The 23719-nt window shown below is 41.4% G+C and overlaps 3 protein-coding genes and 1 long non-coding RNA gene across 5 annotated transcripts in view; 3 read left to right on the forward strand and 1 right to left on the reverse strand.

Moving 5' to 3' along the window:
* Positions 1-23719, reverse strand: part of LIN7A (lin-7 cell polarity scaffold A) — a 322471-nt gene that overhangs the window by 78665 nt on the left and 220087 nt on the right. The gene's annotated exons all lie outside the window — the stretch shown is intronic.
* Positions 11372-13215, forward strand: MYF6 (myogenic factor 6). The gene is made up of 3 exons (XM_086398861.1): positions 11372-11990; positions 12281-12371; positions 12587-13215. The coding sequence occupies exons 1-3, from the start codon at positions 11472-11474 to the stop codon at positions 12703-12705; spliced, it is 729 nt and encodes a 242-aa protein (XP_086254987.1). The 5' UTR covers positions 11372-11471; the 3' UTR covers positions 12706-13215.
* On the forward strand, positions 13917-14714 carry LOC147371318 (uncharacterized). The gene is made up of 2 exons (XR_015163458.1): positions 13917-14045; positions 14227-14714. It is a non-coding gene; the product is annotated as an uncharacterized LOC147371318 (long non-coding RNA).
* MYF5 (myogenic factor 5) lies at positions 20386-23211 on the forward strand. The gene is made up of 3 exons (XM_086398860.1): positions 20386-21080; positions 21933-22008; positions 22416-23211. The coding sequence occupies exons 1-3, from the start codon at positions 20580-20582 to the stop codon at positions 22604-22606; spliced, it is 768 nt and encodes a 255-aa protein (XP_086254986.1). The 5' UTR covers positions 20386-20579; the 3' UTR covers positions 22607-23211.

Genomic DNA, 23719 nt, shown 5'->3' on the forward strand with positions numbered 1-23719 from the left:
ATGCACAGTGTTTTGGGCAAAGCACCAAATCACAAACAGAAATAGAAATAAAAGAATAAGTATCTGATAAGGAAAGATGCTACTTCATCTCAGGGAAGACGATGAGGGTTTTGACAGTTCTCACTCAGCAGATCTTACACAGTCCCTGCTTTCCACCAAGTAGTCTTCTAAGCACTGATGATTACATAGTTCCTGCTCTCCAGGGTGGACTACATGAGCAAATAAGCACTAGAGGGCAATGCGATAAGAGCTTGGTTATGAATAACCACAGGAGCAAATGCTGTAATCAATATGAGACATAGGAAAAGAGGCAGTTGAGAAAAATAGAAATTGCCTGATGATCCACACTCCATAAATAATCCCTTGTGAGTATTTTCTTACAGTCATAAACTTTGAAATAGGAACATACTAGACAAAATCAAGTGCTCCCAAGCTTCCTGTGATTCTGTGCTTTTTCACCAGATTCTATTACCAAGGAAGCATACTATTAAAAAGACGTGATTTAGGCTAAGGCCTTTGATTTTCAAAACGTTGTGAGTTGTTTTATAAAAAGAGTAGATTCTGATAGAAGCCAAGTGGTCAATTCTGAACTCAGAATGATTTTATAACCCAACATTTCCCCTTCTAGCTTTTCCTTTCCCTCTCTCCTCTCTCCTTCCTCTCCCCCTCTCCTCTCCTCTGGTTCCATTATTTGTCTTTATTCTAGATAGACTATTAAAAACCCTAGAGCCCCAGAAAAGTCTTGCTGCCCACTTCTGAAAGTAGAGCTAAATTACTGCACCCTCAGGAAATCTCACACTAATCTTATAAGATCGTGCTTCATTTTTTCCTGTGGTTGAAGTTATTGCTAAGATAATGCATTTATAAAACATTTTAAGTAACACACCACTGCCAAAAATAGTATTATAGTATTATCATATGTCCTAAAGCTGATTTTAATCATCACTTTAATCTTCAAAAGATAACTTATTCCATAGAGAAGACTGGGATTTTCTTCAAAGTCAGAAAAAAAAAAAATAAGCTTTTTAGTGAATTGAAATGAATAAGATTAAAGAAAAAATTCTGCTATGGGAGCTTTAGAAAGCTATATAAAATACCAAACACTCCAAGAAGTAAAAATAAAGTTTGAAACATAAGAAGTCTAGCTGTTGTAGAATCATGTAGGGAACATTAACGAATGAATAGCTTGAAATTACTTAGTTAAAGCGGCATATGTTCTTAGTTTTATTATATCGTAAGATGAAACAAATTCTGAAGGATTAAACCATGTTCACTGATTTGAATACAAAGGTAAAATAAAACAGTCAAATATCACATTACACTTATCTTTAAGCATAGCAGCCACACACACACAAATTTGCTACCTTCTGGAAAACATCAAATACAAACATTTCCAGGAACAGCACAACAGATTGGTAAAGTGTAACGTAGCCCGCGGTTCCTGCATTCTTTCTTGGTGATGTGCTGTTTCTCACTAACCCAAAACAAAACTGGACACACAGAAAAAGAACCTGCGCCACGGAAAAGTCATACAGTCAGTCCCACTTCATTTTATTGCAAAACAAATACTGTACTCTTCTACAGCCATTCCTTCTGTTATTCATTTTTATGCTCTTTAATCCTCAAAGTTCTGGGGGTTTCCCAATCACGAATAGAAATGAGCAAGGTCGTTCATATTTCACAAGGGGCTACAAAAGTCGTTCTCTGTCCCCTGGGTTCTGTGAGTGCTTCCAGTCATGGCAGGGAAGTGACCTCCCTCACACAATGTGTGCACACACACCTCCCAACTGGGGAAAAAAAATCTGTGAACTAGAGATCTACTGGACCCAGTCAGGTTGAGTGTGTGGAACAGTGCAAGTTAGGGAAGAAAGCACTGGCATGGATCTACCTGATATCAAGCCCATTCAGTCTTGCTGGAGAGAACTAATTGATTCTGTTCTTTTGACTTTTTAAGGGCTCCGCTGAAGTCTCCCTCGGGGAGAGTGGAAATGAAACAAATGGTAAACTACACTAATGACTCTGTGACACACTTGCAGGCCTCTGGTGGTGTACCGTCTCCTGAACACAGAAAGGATAGTCAACAAAGAGCCGTACCAGAAAAGTCTGTAAAACCGTAAATTGCCACAACAGCTGAGAGAATCGTCCTATTGAAAGGAAATTAATGAGCGAGTGTCAAAATGGGCAGTTGGTGTCAATTCCTAGAGGATTTGAAAGTGAGAAGTGGACTTGAGGAAACCATGTTAATAGAGACCTGGTTTGTATGAAAAGAAAATCATACTTCACCAAATATCCATCATAAGAGTCATGCTTGTCACAATTCACATTAGTCTGTGTTTTGAGAAAAAGAATGCTTTCTTAAGGGCTATGTAGGCACCTTACCTTGTTGAGCTCCAAAAGCATATGATCGTCTGTTTTCTTGAAAACAAATTTAGAAAGAAATTCTACACTCAGCTGATGTGGTAATTCTTGGAACAAAACATACCCACCATTTTTTTTTTTTAAAAGAACCTTTCAAGCCCAAACTATTTTTTTTTAACAACTTTCAAAAAGAAGCAAAAAACAAGAGATGGTAAATGGCAAATAGAAATTAGAGATTATGAAACTTTTATAAAGAGAGATTTATGTTAAAGAATTCAAAGAAATTAGGCAAGATACTAGAAAATATCAAGCAACAGCAATTCTATTAATATTTGAAAACATGTAAAGAACTATTCTGAAAGGAGCTATAATATATACTTGCTGTTACTTAAGAATATTCAATCCTACTATAGAGTATAAGAGAGTAGATGAAACTATATATAAAAGCAAATGATTGGGAAAACGGGTTACAGACAAAGTGAGTTCACCCTATGCTTGTCAACACAGAAAGGGCTGGAGGGCCAATTAAGCATCAAACAACCAAATATACCTGAGAAACCCCATTTCAAGAAGTCTTAAAATGACTACTTATTGGTGAAGTCCAGTTTGGTCCACATAATCTGCTAGCCACCCCGTAGATATAGTAGATACAGCTCCCTATAGGTGAGCTGTAGTTTTGACTAGGTATACAGAGCATCCGTGTATTTATTCAGACACCTTCTGTCTGGTGAGATTCCTTGCTCATCCTCAGTTCTGGTCCTTGTACTGGTCTCCTGGGCAGACTGAAGAGGAAGGAAGAAATACAGGACATAAATGCATTGTGTAGGCTTCCCAGGTCGCTAGTGGTAAAGAACCCACCTGCCAATGCAGACGGAAGAGATGTGGGTTCAATCTCCAGGTGGAGCAGATCCCCTGGAGGAGGGCATGGCAACCCACTCCAGTATTATTGCCTGGGAAATCCCATGGACAGAGGAGTCTGGTGGGGTTGCAAGGAATCAGACATGACTGAAGCGACTTCGCATACACGCACATACGCATTGTGTAACTCAAGACTTGGATAGTAAGGTCTCTCCACTCCACCTTTACCCTGTCGTAAGTGTGCTAAACTACACTGTCTTTCTCTTTCCTTCTTACTGTGTATTTTAAAGTAGCAATAGACCATGGGTTTCAAGCATTTGAATTTGAGAAGCAATTTCATGACCTCTGGGACAGGATGGCACTGTACATGGAAAATACCATTGCATCATTATTTCCCAATGGGTCAACACAGGTCCAAATCTCAGCCAACAGCTATCAACAGTACCTCTTTTGGTCACTAGAAAAACGGAAGTTATCCTACGCGTGGCCAGATAAACACTGAAAGGTCCCCTAAGTTAACTTGCCCTTAAGACTTTTCCATTGCAGACTACTCTTCTATTGGGCACTGTAAGGAGACTCAGAATAAGGACTTCTTTTTGATTATATAAATCAATTTATGAGCTGTAAGAGATGCTCTAAGAGCCAGAATTTAGTTAATAAGCGTGTGATTTGGGGAGAGTAGATTAATTTCTCATTGTTTTATTCCCTTTTTAAAATGGAGATAAATCATATTGGCAAAACATTGTGAAATGAAGTGAAAGTCACTCGGTTGTCTCTGACTCTTTGTGACCTCATGGACTATACATACAGTCCATGGAATTCTCCAGGCCAGAATACTGGAGTGGGTAGCCTGTCCCTTCTCCAGGGCATATTTCCAACCCAGGAATCAAACTGGGGTCTCCTGAATTGCAGGTGGATTCTTTACCAACCGAGCTATCTGGGAAGCCCAAAACATTGTGATATATAATGAAATCATTTATCTAAAGTACTTCAACACAGGAATTGCCACTTTTTTTTTTTTTCAAAATTGACTAATGGCTACAACTTTACAAAATAAATTAATATAGCTACTCTTTATGCTATACTCTAAAAGTACAAATCCTGGAATCTTACAGTGTCAAACAGCTTTTAATCTCATATAGTTTATACTTAAACAGAAAAAAAAATACTTAATAAAAAGATTGTGCTTACATTGTGAAATTATATAGCATGGCTTTTCCAATCACAACACCTAGCCCAGATCTTGAAATTAGAGAAGACAAAACTTAACATGATTAATTTTTATGTGACTAGCAACACACTGAAATAATTCCTGTACTTAAAAAGCACCAGGATATATACAATTTAAACATTTTCTCACTTTTGGCATGCTTCTGCCACTTACCATCCTAAAAGCTAACATGTATTTATCTCAAGGTGAAATGTCTGAAGTTCTGAAAAAGTGTGAAATGTGTGTGTACGTCTGATTAAACAACTGTTTTTTTCCAAACCGGTAGAGAAACTTTATGGGATAAATGTGTTTGTACAGTGGTGACTATTTGTCACAGTAGGCTCTGACATAGGCTTTAAAGCACCAACTATTTTGGACAATATGTCATAACCAGCCAGTTGGAGGGCAGTAACAAAATACTTGGCTAACCATTCTATACTAGAGACATCTGTTTAGCTTAGCAAGCTGGTAACACCAGACCCTACTATAATTTGGATCATCTGAAGATCACAATCATTTAGTTTTTAAAAGATGTAAACAACATTGAAAGGCCATTCCATATATCTTAGACATTTTAAACAGTTATTATGGAGCATCATGAATAAAGTTTATGATTACATAAACTATTATGTTTAAGTGAAAAAGACCATAAATACATGATACTATATTTATATTCTTAAAATTATTTAATATAAAATTTACATTATATAATATTACATAATATAAAATTTTTGGTCATATGTAGGACAAAAAAACCAAAGTATGATTTATTGAGGCAAGAGGTAGATGGGTGATTTTTCTTTTCTTCTATCAATTGAAATAATACCAGTTTGTATTGTTTCCTGTGTGCTGGATACTGTATATTAGGTGCTTATTAACATTGTTTTAATCATTAAAACCACTTTATAAGGTAATATTATTTCCATCTTATGGACTAGCTGAGACTTAAGTTAAAATTACTTGCCCAAGGTCAAATATTAGCAAGTGGCAGAGCTGAGTCTAGAACTTATGTCTAACATCAAATCCCATACTTGTAATCACTGTAATTCTCTTTAAAGAAAAAAGCCTATACATCCTGTACTCTGTCCATTGCTCATATCTATGAATAGATTCTACCCATCTATCCTGGATAGATGCTTACAGCTTGTTCTGATTTGCCTGGGGATTTCCCAAGCTTAGTCCCGAAAGCAGGACCTTCAGTGTACTTGTCCTAAGCAAACCTTCCCAGTTGGCAACCCACAGGGTAGGAACACTTAACCTAGAAACATTGTAATGTTTCACAAATGATGCTCTAAAATCCCTCAATCTGAGTGAAGACAGGGAGTGCGCAGAATTTTAAAGGGAATTTCATTTTCTAAGCACCAAGGAATGAGTGTTTCTGGGGTAGAGGAGAAACACTCCTATTTATTGTCTCTTTCCCTAGATGTTGTGCCTAGAAAATAAATGAGCTGCAGCTTCCTTCAGTAGCCCTCTGTATCTAGCGCATGAACTGAACACAGGTTATATGGGGGTTGAGAGCAAAGAGTAAAAAAATAAATTTCTTGAAACATCTGAAGAGCAGCCTCTCTGGTTCGTCTCTGCTTGTCTTAGACACACTTCTTCAGAGCTGCTTGAAAAAGACCGCTGCCCAGCCCAGCTTTTCTCTGCCCAGCTTCTCACTGCCGCTATCTGGAGGTTGCAGGGGATTTGCCTCTGGGACAAATGGAGAAAAGTGGCGTCAACACAGACACACTGTCATGTGTGGAGCAGTCAGCTCTGAGAAGTTGTCTGTAACACAGGGAGCCCAGCCTGGTGCTCTGTGATGACTTAGATGAGTGAGATAGGGACGGGGAGAGAGGCTGACCAGAGAGGGAATGTCCATACAGCTAATTCACATTGTTGTACAGCAGAAACCAACACACTGTAAAGCAATTTTCCTCCAATTCAAAAAAAAGAAATGTTTATAACTACAAATAAAATCCTTATTGAATTAAAAAAAAAAAAAGCTTCCCTTCTCCTCTGCGTGGTTGGGCCCCTCCCCCTTGTCCTCAGCAGTAACTCGAACATTCTGTCAGTCTAAACGCAAGCTATATTTACCATGGTGTTTGGGAATCTCTGGGCACAAACTGTCTGAAGATTAGGTAAATTACAGGTGCCCGGGCTCATGTTACTCATTTAGCAGCCATAAATTGAGAGCATTAATCTGCCTCTTCTGAATTTTCCCTTTCAGTCAGCGGCCCTTCCTTCACCTTCTATTCTTTAGGGCCACTCCCTGGCCTTGCTAGCTGACCCTTCTTCTCCCCACAGGCTGGACTTCATGCCGTTCATTTTCTTCCTCTCCTGCTCCTCCTCCTCCAGCCCCTCTTTCTTTTATTCCCTTTCCTCCTCTTTCTTTCCGCTGCTGAAAAAGTATAACTATTTTCTATCTGGCCCTCAGTTCTGCTTTTTCAGCTATGACAGAATCTGCTTTTTTGAACCCGGTTTCACTGACTCAACAGACATGAGTTTGAGCAAACTAGGGGAGACGGTGACAGACAGGGGAGCCTGGTGTGTCATAGGCCAGGGGGTCGCCACGAGTCTGACAGGGTTTAGTCACTGAGCAACAAATGCAACAATCTAGCCAAAGTCCCTAGGTATAGCCCACGAAAACCTCTTCATCAGTTCCTGACTGATGCTGTGTCTACTTCTTCCCTGAACTTCCTCCTATGGTCACCACTACCCTAATCGTCAGGTCTGTTAAAAATCTTCAAATCTGCTCCCTAGAAATACCAACCCAACATCTTAGGAACTTCCCAGACCATTCCATCCATTCGTGACAGATTGTTCATTGTTACACACTCATAAGAAACCACATTCTCTTCCTCCAATTTCCTAGTCACTTGTGTAATTTTTTTTTAAATTAGAGTAAACAGAAATTTGCTGAGGGCATAAACACACGAAACAATTACTGGAGTCCCTAGTGCTAATATTCCCTGGTGGCTCAGATGGTAAAGTATCTGCCAGCAATACAGGAGACCTGGGTTGGATCCCTGGGTCAAGAAGATTCCCTGGTGAAGGAAACAGCAACCCACTCCAGTATTCTTGCCTGGAGAACCCCATGGACGAAGGAGCCTGGCTGGCTACAGTCCATGGGGTCACCAAGAGTTGGAGACAACTGAGCAACTAATACTAGTGTTAATATTTTCACTTCTATAACACAATTAACACAAATAAATCCCTAAATTTATCCTAAACATCTGTCTTAACAGATCTGCATACTTCAATTAATTCCCTTTGGCTATTTCAATCAGAAGCTGTATGAATTGGGAAGCAAGGAAATTAACATTTTTGAGTGCCCACTCCATAATATGGATTCAACATATATTTTTCCATTTTATGATAACAACAAATCTATGATGTATGTATTATATATGCCATTTGATCTCTTTTAAAATAAGCCTGGAATGTATAATTATGAATAGCTAGAACTTAGTTTCTGACTTATCCAAGACTGCTTTGCTACCAGATACAACACCTTCCCAAAAGCTCACAGTGGAAACCCACTGTTGGCTGGACTAACTATAATCCTTTTCCTCCTACACTTTTTCACAGAGGGGAAAAGCTGGACATATTCAAGATTTTGTGGAGATGATGGGAAGAAAATACATTTACAAATAACTAAGCATGAAGTAAGAATAATTTGAAAACTATTTGAAAACTCTCAATTCTATCACTAACTTACTTTCACATTTCGTTATGAACTCTAGGCCCCTGAAGTGACTTATTGATATTTAATTTTATTATTCTCTTATTAGTTACTTTTTTCATAATTAAAAAATGCACTTGAACTATCTAAAGCTTGGAGGATAAACCCGTTTTGACCACTTGTTGAGATCTGTGTCTCCCATGTTGTACTGAGAAATAATGTAATTGCAATTACAGGCATCTCACATTCTGTAAACAGTTTGAGTTCCAAGAGTTCACTAGTTAGTTGTTTGGAATCACTGTGTATTTTCCCATTACCTAATCTAATAAAAAATGGTTATTTCCCAAGTTGGCATTTCCTTTTTTCTCTCTTCCCATCCTTACCTCAGCCCTCAAAACAACAAAAAAGGGAAAAATCTGTTTGAACAAGGTGAATAACAAGACTAATATTATTGGCCTGAATTCTAGAGAATGTTGTTAAAGGGGTTTTGTAATTTAATAAGAAATGACAATTCAGTAGTGATAGCTGAATTCACACAAAGAAATGCCACCCCTGTCTGGGAAGTTTGCTCTTGATTGGCACCCCAAAGCTTTTTCCTCTTCTTTCTAGAATCTTCTCTATGTTTTGAACTCATTGTTTCTCCAGTGGTGATATTTAAATAAGGGAAAAATAAAGGAGAAAGTGCACTTCCATATTCTTTAGCAGGTTCATGATGCATAAACTGTCTCAGATCTGCCCGAAACGTCTTAAAATCAGAGGTGAGTCTGAGAATCGTTATCACCTTACACGTTACTTCTATCATCCAAGCAACAAAATTCTGAGAAGCAATATTTTTCTAACCTCATTTTTTCTGTAAACCTAATTGCAGTAATTAAAATACTTTTCTTTTTGGGTATGCAACATTTTTGAAGTGACTTTGCATTTTTAAAAACTTTATCATGACCTTTGAGAATATGGTATCTTTGTCATTATGTACTTTATGGGTGAAAAACTGAGAATTTGAGATATTAGGGTTGACTAAGTTCTCAGAGGCTCAAAGTAATTGTGATGTAGGCCTTTGACACCCCAATTCAAGTGCTATTTCTCCCATTTTTTTAATTGCTTAGTCAATCTCACTCACCCTTCTAGATTCCATTTCCATAAGAAAAGGGATCATTTTTCACTGCTTTATTCTTGGCACCCAAGACACTATCTGGCACTCAGTAACTCAAAAATGTTGAATAAATGAATTTCAGATATCATTTTCTTAATAATCTTAGCAATAATGCTATATAATTTTACTGCTTAAAATGACTTTTCAAATTGCCTTCTCGTTAGAAGATGCAGCACAGAGTGAAGTTAAGAGCACAGGGTAATTTTCCATAATATATTCAAGACTATTCCATGAATTCTTGGAGCCTCCAATCTGTAGTCGCTACTGCTGATACTAGCAACCAGGGGACTGGCAGAAATAGGAGAAACTGCACAAAAGTATTAGATTCTTATTATTCCCTATAGTTCCTACTTTTTTAAAAACTGAAAAATGGTTCGCATACTTCATAAGGAATATACAGCTGCACAATAACAAAAATGTAAAAATAGCACAAAATGGCAAAACTTAACATCTCAGGTCTATGGCTTGATCAGAAAATAATGAAGATTTATCTTATGGAGTAAGTGACTTAACTCAAAAATGTAACTAGTTTCTACATTGTCTGACCATTGAGTCCAAGGACATTGTTTTCAGCCTATTCATTTTAAAAAATGAAATCATATTGAGCGTAGCCTATAATTATCACTGCTTGGGGTAGAAGAAGAAGATATTATGTTTCCATCTGGTTTTTCAGGCACTGACTCTAATGGCCAAAACCAGAGGTGACTGTCATCCCAAAGGCAATTTATAGTTGGAAAGAGTCTTCCAGAGCTCTGGGAAAGAAAGGAAAGGGAAGGGAAAAGGAAAGGGTATAACAAAATAAAACAATTTCAATAGGAGGAAAAATTATCTGCTACAGCTGTGCTTCACTTCCTTCGTAAGAAATGGTCTTAGCCTTGACATAGCCTTATGCTTTCCATGATAACTAATGTTCATCAAGCAGCTAATGTAAGGTTATATGCTTCACACGCATGGGATCAGTTAATCGAATTGTCCCCAAAATTCCATAAGGCAACCATTGTTATCTTAAGAGAAATCAAAACCTAGTATTGCCTAGGCACACAGAAACAGAAATTAACTTAGCTAGGACTTGAAGGGACTTCTTCGGAACTTAGGGGCCTGGCACTTCATCCTTCTCTTATACCTCCCCAACCACCATACCTATGTGCTCTGAACCACAGGCAAGCTGCAGGTAAACACACTCTTCCTTGGTTTGCATCTTCGCTGCTACCTTTCTCAGCTGAATCCTAAGAAACAACTTATCTGGCATCAAAGGGTGCCAAGAAAGAGAATAAAAAAGCCGTGAGCACACAGTGTAGAATAGGAGCCTTAACAGAGGAACCTTAGAGTGCCACACTGAATCCTGGAATATCAAATAGCTATGAGTCTTATTTCCACTAAAACTATTACTCAAGAGACATTATTACATTCATTGCATCCCCATCCTCAGTCCCACCCCTCACCTTATAGGTACTACTGGTCCACCATGGAGGGGTATGGAATTCGGATCTTACGTTGCCACCCTCCAGAAAAAGATAGCCAAGGAAGGAATCTGAGCACCCTCTAGCACCCCTTCCAGCTCCCAAACTGTCATACAACCTTAGTAAAAGAGAGGAAAGAGATTTACCTGCTGCTATGGAGGCTGAAGCCTGAAAGTCATGTATAACCTTGGAAGGACTGTAATGGTTTTATCACAGGAATAGCATCTTTTTGAGAGGCAGGAGAGAGAAAAGAGCTGAACCACTCTGCAAATATTAAACAAGCTATTTTGGAGCAATGGCTATTGCCTTTGAAATCTTTCATCATGGGTCTATACTTAGAATTCAGATGAGCCTGGGGGAGGGGAACAGTGCAGTGTTAATCCCCAGTTGTTTTGAACTTGTCCTGTAAGCAGGTTAGCCTCTAAAGTGTCCCAAATTGAAGTGTTCGATGCTTTGTTTAAATTTAGGAGTCCATGTATTTTGTTTTAACCTGTCCTGCATATAGGTTGTCACATCATTCTGAAGGTGACACTTCTCAGTTTTCTTTCAAACTAGGTATTCTAGAGAGCACTGGCTGTAATCACATTGAGAGACTGATGCTCCATGACAGCTAAAAGTTGGATTGAGTTTCAGGAGCTACTATATATAAAGCTGGGGCGACTTATGTCACCGCACTAATTAAATGCCATCTGGGTAACCACCCAGAACCTTCTGGGTTTTTGAGCCCATCACCCTGTTCAGACCAAGTCAGAGGCCAAGGAAGAGAACATGATGATGGACCTTTTTGAAACTGGCTCCTATTTTTTCTACTTGGACGGGGAAAATGTTACCCTGCAGCCCTTAGAAGTGGCAGAGGGCTCTCCTCTGTATCCAGGGAGTGATGGTACCCTGTCGCCCTGCCAGGACCAAATGCCCCCAGAAGCCGGGAGCGACAGCAGCGGAGAGGAACATGTCCTGGCGCCCCCAGGCCTGCAGCCTCCCCACTGTCCCGGCCAATGTCTGATCTGGGCTTGCAAGACCTGCAAGAGAAAATCTGCCCCCACCGACCGGCGGAAGGCCGCCACCCTGCGCGAGAGGCGGCGGCTCAAGAAAATCAACGAGGCCTTCGAGGCACTGAAGCGACGGACTGTGGCCAACCCCAACCAGAGGCTGCCCAAGGTGGAGATTCTGCGGAGCGCCATTAACTACATCGAGCGGTTGCAGGACCTGCTGCACCGGCTGGATCAGCAGGACAAAATGCAGGAGTTAGGGGTGGACCCCTTCAGCTACAGACCCAAGCAAGAAAATGTGAGCCCAGATGCTGCCGCCGGGCGGGGAATGGATAGGCTGATTAGGTGCCTTCCTCGGGGCCTTAACCTCCAGCTGCTCGGTCTCCGTCCCCGGTCCCCTTCCTCGCCCTCCCCTCCCGCTCCCTCTCTAATGAACCCCCGGTGACCCGTGAACACGGGGTGCCTGCAAGAGGCAGGAAATTCGTACCCGGCCTGAGGAAACAGGGGAGACACCCCCACCAACGGCCCCCTAACCCACCCCCGGAACCCATGTTTCTTGACTAATCTGCTGCCTCGGTTTTCCTCCAGCTTGAGGGTGCGGATTTCCTGCGCACCTGCAGCTCCCAGTGGCCAAGTGTTTCGGATCATTCCAGGGGGCTCGTGATAACTGCCAAGGAAGGTAAAGTAAAAGGGCACAGGGCTACTAGAGAAACTCCCGGGAGGGGGCTGGGAAGCTCTCTGGGGGCACAAAACAATGCTCGGAGCCGAGCGGGAACCGGGATGTGCCCTGCGAGCTGGCGCTCCCAACGCGGCGACCGCGCCTGGCGCGGGGAGCAGAGCTGCCTTCCTTCCATGGGAAGTATGTTTATGTGTCTGTGTATTTTCTGCTCCCAGGAGGGACAAGCATTGATTCATCGGCCTCGAGTAGCCTTCGATGCCTCTCTTCCATCGTGGACAGCATTTCCTCGGAGGAACACAAACTCCCCTGCGTGGAGGAGGTGGTGGAGAAGTAACTCAGTGGTCCGGACGTTCTCCACGGAGCAGGAAGATCCCACCCTCCCTGCTTCGCCTAATCCTTTAGATCACGTTACGTTAATATTTAGGAAGCCAGACCCAGGAGTTTATGATAGGGAAGGAGACATATTCACAAAGAAACTTTTTGGAAACTGCTGTGCACGCTCGGATGAAAAAGCCTTTCGGCTTTGGGCTTGTATCTTGGGAACCGCGAGTGGCTTAGATCAGCGGTTTTACTTTTTGTTTGGTTGGTTTTGTAATATATTTACTTTTATTACGGTGATCCTTTTGTGCCATGTTCAGAAGAAGTTCATTCCTGTTTAAAGCAAAGTGGGAACGTTGCATCTAAATGTTAGTGGTATTGAATGTATTTTTGTAAATAACATTAGTACTTCCATTTTTTATGTAAACCTAAGAAATATATTTTAAATGTGGAGTGACATTGTATATAAAATGTGCGAGGATCCTGGTATTGTAATATTAAAAGATAAGTTTCTATATGAACAAAAGTTGGTCTAATTTGATTCAACTGAAAAAAATAAATGTTTAGAGGGCATAAATAAAGGTGAACCACATTTTAATTTAGACACCACCCAAACCCATTTATTTGACCTATGGGTCGATTTAAAAGGAGGAAAATGGGTTGTTTTCCTGTGCCTGAATTAAACTTTTCATTTTTTTGTCTCATGTAGATCTCACATTTGTGTTAGAAGTGAAGACCATTCGGAAGGAATCCGTCCTTTTTTTTCCCTTTTATCAACATCCCGTTTCTTCTTTAACTAAAAGAAATTTCTTTAACTAAAAACACAGAGCCCTTTACCTGGAGATCTGGGTGAGATTTACTTTATCAAAATTAACAACTGAATCCTTCAATCCAAGAAAGTCTCATCCTTACAAGAAATAACCACACATACCAAAAAAAAATCCAGCTAATTTTGCCCCAGTTACTTTCCCTCTTTGACGCTACAGGCAGCGCCCTTCCTGAGGAAGCATTCATATGGTGTACCAAGGACTGCCCTGGCCTCTAAGCAAGGTCTCTGGTCCCTGCCTGGTTTTCTTGAACTAGACTGGTGGCTTGAAGACTGGAATATCCTCTAGGCCTCTTGTGGTTTGGGTTTGTTTTCCAAATAGAAAGATAAAAGAAGGGGGACGATCTGTCTCCTGAGGTGGGGGAGGCATCTTTGATGGAAGGTTGCCTCCAGAGAGGTAAGGGTTAACTGGCTGAGGGCAAAAGACCACAGCACACATGAAACCTCTTAGCTGGACTAAACAGCGAAGCCGCAGAGAGGCCTGAAGCCCCAGGAGCCCCTCACGGTGAGGGTTTTACAACGTGTGCCAGGTTTGTTTACCCTGTAACCTCAGGAAGAAGCGACCACCAAGAATCGCGGTGGGAAGCAAAGCCTAGGAGGAGGGCAAGGCATTGCTTTGGAATGGCTACTTCTCTCTCTCATTCTGTAGATGGCACTTTCACTCCCTCCCCTTCCTCCCTTAACTGCTTCCTTTCCTCTTTTTCTCCACAGCTATTGTCCAGTTCAAAAACGTGAAAAATCAAATCGAACCCAGCATCCCCTAGCCCAACCTTGCTACCCAATGCCCCAGCCTGGACCTGACGCCCACCACTCAAGTCCCAGATGCCGCCACAGACCGCGCCCCCTGCAGGCGAGAAGCAGTATCTTGCCCTTTCAGCATTTCAAAAGGCCTCTGCCTGCGTGTAACAGTTACGCAAATCTCTGGGCGCATGAATAATTCGTTTCTCCTAAAATACTCTTAAAATGTAGAAAGCTACATAGAGGAAACTGATCTGGACATATGATCCCTCTCAAAAGTGTGAAAGCAGCAGGTGGGAGGGTGAGTTCAGCAAACTGCTGAACGTCTGTGGGCTGATAACTAGATTGAATCGTTGCCGCTCCTCTTTGTCCTGTTTCCTCATTATATAATTCCTCGGGTTGTGAAGGTTCACTGTGAAGTCTTTAACCAAAATGGGACACAAAATAAACATTAAATGTTAGCTGTTTTTATGTTTCATTAGTGACTAGATTTACCATCAAGCAGCTTTTCTTCCACTGAAAGTCCCAGTTCCTTCAGATTTAGTTGTCTAACTTTTCAGGCTCTGGCTGGGATAGTATTAATAACAATGAGACCAACAGCCAGATGAATGAGCCATTCCTAACACTTTACCTATTAACTCATATAATCCTACAAAGATCTGTGAGAGAAGTCCTGCTGTTATTTCTTATTATGAGAAAAGGATACTTTGGAGCAGAGAGCCAGGATTTTAAGCCAGTAGACAACAATGGCTTCCAACTTCCTCCCTTAATCATTTATGTATCATGAAAGAGAAGCCTTGAGAAAGGAGAAGATACATTTATGGTCTGTAGGATAATTGGACTGAATTTGACAACTTTTTCAAAAGCTCTTTCTCCAGAGTAATTAGCTAGTAAACTCCAAATTAGAGAAGTCATTTAATTAAAATGTATGTGGTCAAGCATTGCAAATTATCTAATCTGAATACATGTGAATGAAAATGTCTTGATTGTATGTATACCTCTTAATCATGCTTTTTATGTATCTATGATTTTTTCTGAGAATCAATAGTGATTTCCTAATATATATATATGGAATATATACATATATATATATATACATGCACACATACACACACCTCTATATTTTAGAAAATCAGATTCATGCCTCAACTGAAATAAGATATCATAACCGAGCAGGTAAACTCATTTAACTTTATAATTGCACATATATTTATAATAAGATTTGTGTTATAAGCTGCTCAGCAGCAGAATGTTTTTTATCAATTCATGGACTTTACTTGCTGATAGATTTTATTTGGTCTTTGCAAACCAAATCCTCTTTATCTTTCTTAGTTGAGTAACCTGAGAAATTGTTTGGAATAAGTTTGCCCATAGAAAGTCTCTTCATTAAATAGAGCAAATATTTCCCAAAGACTTCATGTGACCTCCACTGCTACAACTGACATGGTAGGCTTCCCAGTGAATCCTTGGTGTGTTTGCAATTAAAATGTTTTTATTTGATATTAATGATGGTAATCTTGACTAAGGCCAAAGCCAAAACAAACAGGGCTGTGGAAACAGAAAATCAAGATGTTAATGACTCGGTAAAGATAAGCAATTTGAGATTTAAACTGGAGCCTCATTTCAGAGGTTATTAAGTATAAAATAACAAGTGATTTTCTCTTGTATGTTACCGAAGAAATAATCTGTAGAACATCAAATGTTAGCTTTCTTAAACTAACTTTAATCATCACACCTGGATCATTGAATTTCAAGCCTGAAAATAGTGGAAATACCCTTTGTCTAAAGGACTCTTTTTTTTTTTTTTTCAGACTCTTTCATATGATTTGGGGGTGGAGGTATGATGCTAAAAATCAGTGATCCCAACTCCTCTTGAGATTGGTAGAGAAGTCTTGGGTTGCTATAGTGACCTTCACCCTTATTAAGACATTTAAATTCAAAGCTAGAATTTACCCATCTGTGCTTTTCTCTTAGTAATATTTTGTCCCCTTTATTCATCTCAAAACTTTGCTCCTACAACACCTTATCTGGAAAAAATATTTAAAAAAATTTTAGTTCAAACTTTGAATATCCCATCTCCAAATCTAATGCATTTGTAAATTAGCTATAACATGGCATTTCCTTAAAGAGCCAAGCTATCAAGGCATTTCTCCAGCAGACTCCTCCAGCCACTCCCTTAGAGTCAGCAGTGTTACAAAAGATGACCCTCCTTCCTAGAGGTTTCATTCTGAAAAAGCAATTTTTTGCAAGCCTAGTTCAGAGTCAGCCTGTGAGATGGAATGCCTATGCCATGTGCTGGAACAAAGACAATGCTGCAAGGACTGCCTACTTTCTCTGCTCTCAAGGCTGCTTAAAGTCCTTACTTAGGCCTTTGATCTCTCCTGGGAGTCTTCGAACTAGGCAGAGGCCGATGTCTTCCTCAGCTGTCTTCTCCACAAATTCTTCCAGCAGCTTTGGCAGGTACTAATGTGTTTACTTAGGTGTGCCTGGTTCCCGGAACTAATAGTGGTTTGAAATTGTTCAGCACATTGTTATGTCAAATATAATGAGCAAAATTTCAAGAACAACTTCCATTATCCGGGAGTTGATAAGGTCTCAGGTAGGGGCAGAAGTGAATTGAAATGAACTTATCTTCCTATGTATATTTAATTTCTCCTGCTGAGAGAAACACGGAGAATTTTCAATCATGCAGAATTCCTAGGGTGGGCAACTTTTACTAGAAAAGGAAGCTCTGAGCATCATTTTGCTGGTGTGGTCTGTCCATCAACACTAGGATTGTTGCCATAATGCTCAAACTAAAATAGGCTCTCAAAAAAAAAAAAAAAGTTGATGATTACTTAAAGGTCTTTGCAATTAAAACCTGCTCGTAAGTCTAAATTGTAAGAAAAGTATGTGTTTATTTTGCTTCAGAATGTAAAATAACTCAAAAATTTAAAAACCATTATATCTGCTTCATCAGAATCTTAGTGAGCATTTATTTATATGACCCAGCTGGGCTGACTTTTCCTCTCATCTTCTGCCTACTGTGATATTTTCCTAGCAGAGTCAGTGGTGGAACATGGAAGACATCCACGTCCCTGGAGAAATAGGGTAAAACAGATTGTATTTTCATTCTTTTCTATGAGAAGCAAAAGCCAATATGGTCTGATTTTGAGAAGAGGCCACCCTCTTCTCTTGAGAAGAAGAGCAATGGAAAAGATCTTTTTTAAAAAGTCAATTTTAACTTTTTTTTTATACTTCTCTGTTCAATTTCCCCCCTCAAAAAAAAACACAAAAACTGTTTTTCTCTTACTCAGTTTCCCATTTTCCCCTCCCACGGTCTCTCCTGGGAAAAGAACGAGGGTGTTATCTCCTGATTTGGGGGGCCCAGGCATCTCTGAACGCATTGGCTTCCTACCTTCTTTGTAGCCTGCTTCCCATTTTTGATCTCTTTCTCCTCTAGCCCCTGACAGAGGTCTCAAAGTTTTGTCTCGGTTTTTAACTTTGGTGCTCTGAGATCCTCTTTTCAGCGCTTAGGTCCCAAGGGTCCTCAACCCTGGACCCTGTTCCCCCCCGCAGCAAGTTCCATTAAGCCGCCGGGCGCTTGTGTTTTCTCGGCTTCTTTAGTTCCACTGGCCCGCGGCACTCTGGTAAATTTGTTTTGAGATCACCTTACCAAAGACAGCCTTAACCTCTGGTTCCTGACAGGGCCTCCTGAGTGACAGCGTCTTCTCAAGCCGGGAGCGGAGGGAAAGCTCCCCGGACCTGCGTTTGCGAGTGTCTGCTCTGGAGCGCTAAGGGCGCGCACGGAGCCCGAACTGATTGGAGAAGGAAACAAATGGAATTCACCTCTAGGAGCTCAAGCCCTCCAGAAGCGATGCCTAGTTTCCAATTCTGAGTGACCTGGGGCAAATGACTTACTCCCCGAGCTTGGCTACCTTCTTTTAATAATGGGTCCAGTTACAGTTGCCACAGAATTGTTGGAAGTCATAACTGAGTGCATACATAGCAAGCGCTGGGAACAGAGCTTCCCAAGAGAAAACTCTTCTAATTGTTTGCTTACAAATATCCCATGCTTAACAACTTTGTGCTTTGTGGAAAGAAATCGCCTGAAAGACAAGCCAGAAGCATAACTTCTATCTTCCACTTAAACTTGAAGGAGCAAATTTATTTGTGCCCGAATCTTCAATTTGAACACAGGTCTGATTTGCTTTGACCAGTGTGTGACAGTCTGGACTACAGAGCCAAAGAAAGTGCTACTATAGCTGCTGACCAGAACCTGTGGTCCCTGGCTGAGAATTTCTGGATGAGAATATCTACCCACTACTGTGCTTCTGAGGTGGCAACGTGCACACTTTGGAATGTTTCCACTCCCCTGGATGGGTCCTTTAGGAACTCAATTCTTTTATCTGGTGTAGCCCTGGGTACCTATTCATTTCAAATGCATCTACTTGTTAACAGTTCTAAAAATAAGGTGCAGATGAATTCCCACTGCCCAATTAAGCTGTCCATTGGTATGAAAAGGGGCCAGATTTTCAAGGGATGGGTGGTGATGGTGGTGGTGGAGGTAGTGTCTTTGTCTTGGAGATGACAGAGCTTGGGAAAGGGGACAGCGGCAGGCACGTTTGTAGCAAACTTTGGTGACTGACATTCTCCTACCCCTGATTTTTTGGGGCCTTCCCTTTGGAGAGCAGATTCCACCCTGAGAAAGTTAATATTTCTTTGGCCCCTGAAGATGGGGGAATCTGCCTGTCAGGGTTGCTTTCGGGAAGTAATTTTAGAAAAATGTAATAGAAAAGAAGGCCCCTCAGCCCCTGTTAATTCAGAGTCACAACAGTTTACTGGACTGTGACCCAAGATCAAGGTGCGAACTCGCTTCTTGAGTCCACAAGCCTAGTCCAAAACTTCAGAATATTCAAGTCTATTTGTGTAGACCTTGAAGTAATAGTTTTTTCCCATATATAAAAACTATCCTCTCCCCACCCCCTACCGCAAGTGATTTTGATAGTGAGTTAAGTCAGGGTGGAGGAGGATTGACGAAAGCTGATTAATAGGGTCATTGTCACTTAAATGGAAGCCCTCGCCTCCCGCCTTCTAGCCAAGAAGTTTCAAAGACCCTGCTGTGATTGCTTTTCTGTAAGGCTTTTGTCGCCAAAGTGTGTGAAGTTACTCTGGTCGAAGGAGTTGGAAATTTTACACGAGCCAAGAAAGATTGCCCTGCCGGCAGCTGGGACGCATCTGTAACGGTGTTAGTTTGCCTGAAAGCAGAAAATTAGCAACCCCGAAGCCCAGCTTGGCTGTTTAGACTGTGGAAATGACAGGGCGGGGCAGAAAGAGGGAGAAGGGAGACAAGCCCCTGGGAAGGAGTTCATCATCTAAAACCTGGTTTCTTAGAATACAAATCTTCGAGACGCAGTCAGGGTGGATCTTCCGCCTGCTCAGGTCCATCACAGGAGGAGGCGCTCAGCAAACAGGCACATAAGCGGGAAGGAGAGGAAGCCAGGTGTGTTCCTGGTCACCTGGCCCTCCTGTGCCCACACCCTTCAGATGAGCAGAGAGAAAACTCAGAGCAAGCTGTTTTTGGAGAAAAGGAACCTGCCAGGTTACCCCCAATAACATACAGCCTACATAATTGCAATCTGATGAGAAACAAAACAGATTAAAAAAAAAAATCTAGAGCCACTTCATTATTGAAAGTTTTTAGCAACTGTTATTTGGCCTAATGGCTGAAAAAATTCCTGACACAACTAAAGTTCACGAAAAAGAGAAATACCTGAAAATAAAGTTGGTCCCTCATGTCTCATATTGGGAAGACGGGTCCGCTTTTGGTGTCAACTGAAATGGGTAGCTGTATTTACCGATTTTCTTTTTAAATGCGAGAGCAATTGTACGAAGTTGGATTTCCTTCGTTGCTTTTGTCTGTGACACCCTCTAAGTGTCCCTTGGTTTAGGTAATCTAAAGAGTGCAAGTAAGCGGATTGGGGAGCCATCACCTCCGCCCCAGCAGAAACGCAGTAAAACCATTAGCGTCAAAAGGGGCAGTAAACAGCGAACTGTCTCTAGAGAAAAGGCGGAGGTTTGCCCAGACAGCCCTGGCGGGGGTTGCGGTGGGATATGCTAATAGTGCGGGGCCACAGGGGCCGGCCTCCCTCCCCCAAGAATATATAAAGAGCCCCAGCTCCAGCGCGGCAGACCCAGGCCGCCAGGCGTCTGCCCTTGTTAATTACCAGAGACACCGACCAGGGAGCTCGGCCCGGGATTTCCCTGCCCTCAGCGGCGCCAGGCTCCGGTTTCTCCCCTATCTATCTCTCTGCTGTCCAGGCCCACCCCTTGCCTCTCTGCAGACGATGGACATGATGGACGGCTGCCAGTTCTCGCCCTCTGAGTACTTCTACGACGGCTCCTGCATCCCATCCCCCGAGGGTGAGTTCGGGGACGAGTTTGAGCCGCGAGTGGCTGCTTTCGGGGCTCACAAGGCAGACCTGCAAGGCTCAGACGAGGACGAGCACGTGCGAGCACCCACGGGCCACCACCAGGCCGGCCACTGCCTCATGTGGGCCTGCAAAGCATGCAAAAGGAAGTCCACCACCATGGATCGGCGGAAGGCGGCCACCATGCGCGAGCGGAGACGCCTGAAGAAGGTCAACCAGGCTTTCGACACGCTCAAGCGGTGCACCACGACCAACCCTAACCAGAGGCTGCCCAAGGTGGAGATCCTCAGGAATGCCATCCGCTACATTGAGAGTCTGCAGGAGCTGCTAAGGGAACAGGTGGAAAACTACTATAGCCTGCCGGGGCAGAGCTGCTCTGAGCCCACCAGCCCCACCTCAAGTTGCTCTGATGGCATGGTAAGAGATGGCTCTGTACCTGCTAGGACCTTCCCAACTTTTACAAAAATCCTTACATCTCATTTAGACCAGGTGTAGCAACCAGATATTCAGTGGTTACTGGTGGATAGTTGGCTATTGGGGGGCGGGGTGGGGCTCACCACATCTAGATGAGAAGAGAGATGCCACATTTAGACAGATGCCAGCACACAGACAGCTGTTGAACAGGATTTTGTCCTGACTTCCTACCTACTCTAGGTGCACACTGAAGGAGCAGGTTGTCACTTGAGATAGCTGGCTGTGAATGATCAGTCAGATGTTTTCTCCATTACTCAGTTTATTTCCAGTGTATACTACCAGTGGACCTTGACATACACTAATATCTAAAGGCAACTGTCTGAGGCCTCCACTGTCCCACGGTTTGTAACTGAAGGGAGAAACAAAGAAATGCCTGCATGGCCCCAGCCCCTACTCTGCTGATGCCTGGCTGAAAGATGTTCATGCATTCTTTCCAGAGGGCGTTTGCTCCAACGCTGCCAGGTTTTAATGTGTTTCTGCCTTGGGAAAGTGTTCTCTCTCTGAATTAGTGTGGCTTCCTTCTACTCCAATCCATTTTGCATGGTTAACCCAGTGTACACTGCTGCTGAATTCCACCCTCTTCTTTCTGCTGCCTCTCTCCTCTTCTCCAAGCACAGAGATTGACCTCAGTGCCCTTGCGATTGGTGAGGCTAGCCCTTCCTAAATCAAGGCAATAAAGGTGATTGAGAGTGGTCAGTTTATGGAGCTGGTGGGCAAGCACTGCCTCACCTGAGATTGGAGCACCTTTTGCCAAGACCTGAAAACAAACGGCTTCTTCTGTGTCTTTTATTATAGCCTGAATGTAACAGCCCTATCTGGTCCAGAAAGAGCAGCAGTTTTGACAGCGTCTACTGTCCTGATGTACCAAATGGTAAGAACCAATGACTTCAGAGGAGTTTAAAGACCAGTTCAACTTCAGAATTTAGCCTATCAAAGTAGAGTCTGTTCTTCCATGCAGTACTGGGAAGAGAACAGAATGGTATTTATGGGGGTTTTGGCAGGGCAAAATAAACACACATCTTCTACTCAAAATCCTCCTAACAGATACATCCATGCATATACACACAGACGTGAGCTTTTGCTTGAAATATTACCCAGGTGCTTCTCCACTCCCCAACTTCATCCCCATGAATTGCTAGATATTTGTTGCAAATTTCTACCAGGCTTTCTGTAACCACCCGACCTTTGGGTTTCGAAGGTGCTGACCTGCAGTTTAAGCGGCAGCATAAGCAAGGATTTTTTTTTTTTTTTTTAATGGTTTTCTCCTTGTGTCCTTAGTATATGCCACGGATAAAAGCTCCTTATCCAGCTTGGATTGCTTATCCAGCATAGTGGATCGGATCACCAACTCAGAGCAACCTGGATTGCCTCTCCAGGATCCAGCCTCTCTCTCCCCAGTTGCCAGCACCGATTCTCAACCTGCAACTCCAGGGGCCTCTAGTTCCAGGCTCATCTATCATGTGCTATGAACTAAAAATCTAGATCAATTTTGCCAGAAGGCCTATTACACAGGAGGAAGGAGGTACCAAAAACCCCAAAGCAAGACAACCTGTAAATAAACATTTCTTTTCTGTTGTAAATTTGTAAATAGTTATCTTGCCACTTTATAAGAAAGTGTATTTAAAAAGTCATTATTGCAATTTATACTTTCTTTTTTTCTTCTTTTCCTTCATCTTTGCTTTAGATATATAGTTCCAATGATATTATTTCTTATAGGGGCCGTTCATCAAAGGTAGTTTGTTGCAATGCTTAACTTATATATTTTTATAAATATTGCTTATCAAAATATTACCTCTGATGTTTAGTGCTTTTTTTTCTTTAAAACATTAGAATAGATGTAAATCAGTTATAGGGAGTTTTAAATATATTTAACTGTCTTGCTTTTCTCTTTAATCTTTTGATTTATATTGTGTTAAATAAAATATAACAATACTGCCTAATGGTATATATTTTAACATTTTCTTATAAGAAATACATTTTTAATCTAAGCACAAAATAGTACTTTGTGGATGATTTCAAGATATAAGAGATTTTTGGAAACTCCACCATAAATAAAATTGTTTAAGTGAGGAAATATTCTGGTTTATGATTTTGTTAAAAGAACCCCCTAATGGAATTGGCAGTCACTGATATGGTGTCTTTAAGGTGGGGCTGAAAGTACTGAAACAGTGGGTTTTGAAGATAAATCTGAATAGCATCTCGCGGACTCAGTTTAGGTCCTGTTGGTGTCACAGATGAAAATACCACATTTCTACTTCAAGCATATTTCAAAGGTGTCTGCTAACTAAAATTTTTCTTTTATCTTAATGTTGTACCATATAACATAAAGTTGTATGTATGTGGAGCAAAAGTAGAAGGTATTCAGGACAATAACAGATTTTTAAACAAAAAGAATGTACAACATTACATCATTATAATATCTATAGTACATTAGAAATCATGAGTTAAGGTGATATATATCTATTTTCCCAAAAATACCTTGATACATTAGTATATTAATATTGTCAATAAAGTATTTAAAGGTATCGAGTTGTTTTTTCCTATCACTAAAGTGCTGGCATAAGAAAATTTACACAATGTAT

Source organism: Bos grunniens, chromosome 5 (assembly GCF_055505025.1).
Source record: "Bos grunniens cultivar Pamir isolate PY7600 chromosome 5, Bosgru_T2T1.0, whole genome shotgun sequence".
Lineage (NCBI taxonomy): Eukaryota > Metazoa > Chordata > Mammalia > Artiodactyla > Bovidae > Bos > Bos grunniens.

What these genes read in the sequence shown, in the direction of transcription:
- MYF6 (XM_086398861.1), top strand. Translation starts at nt 11,472, where the DNA reads ATGATGATGGACCTTTTTGAAACTGGCTCCTATTTTTTCTACTTGGAC. An exon ending in ACAGACCCAAGCAAGAAAAT is followed by an intron (nt 11,991 to 12,280) that starts GTGAGCCCAGAT and finishes GTTTTCCTCCAG; the next exon opens with CTTGAGGGTGCGGATTTCCT. An exon ending in CGTGATAACTGCCAAGGAAG is followed by an intron (nt 12,372 to 12,586) that starts GTAAAGTAAAAG and finishes TTCTGCTCCCAG; the next exon opens with GAGGGACAAGCATTGATTCA.
- MYF5 (XM_086398860.1), top strand. Translation starts at nt 20,580, where the DNA reads ATGGACATGATGGACGGCTGCCAGTTCTCGCCCTCTGAGTACTTCTAC. An exon ending in CAAGTTGCTCTGATGGCATG is followed by an intron (nt 21,081 to 21,932) that starts GTAAGAGATGGC and finishes CTTTTATTATAG; the next exon opens with CCTGAATGTAACAGCCCTAT. An exon ending in CTGTCCTGATGTACCAAATG is followed by an intron (nt 22,009 to 22,415) that starts GTAAGAACCAAT and finishes TTGTGTCCTTAG; the next exon opens with TATATGCCACGGATAAAAGC.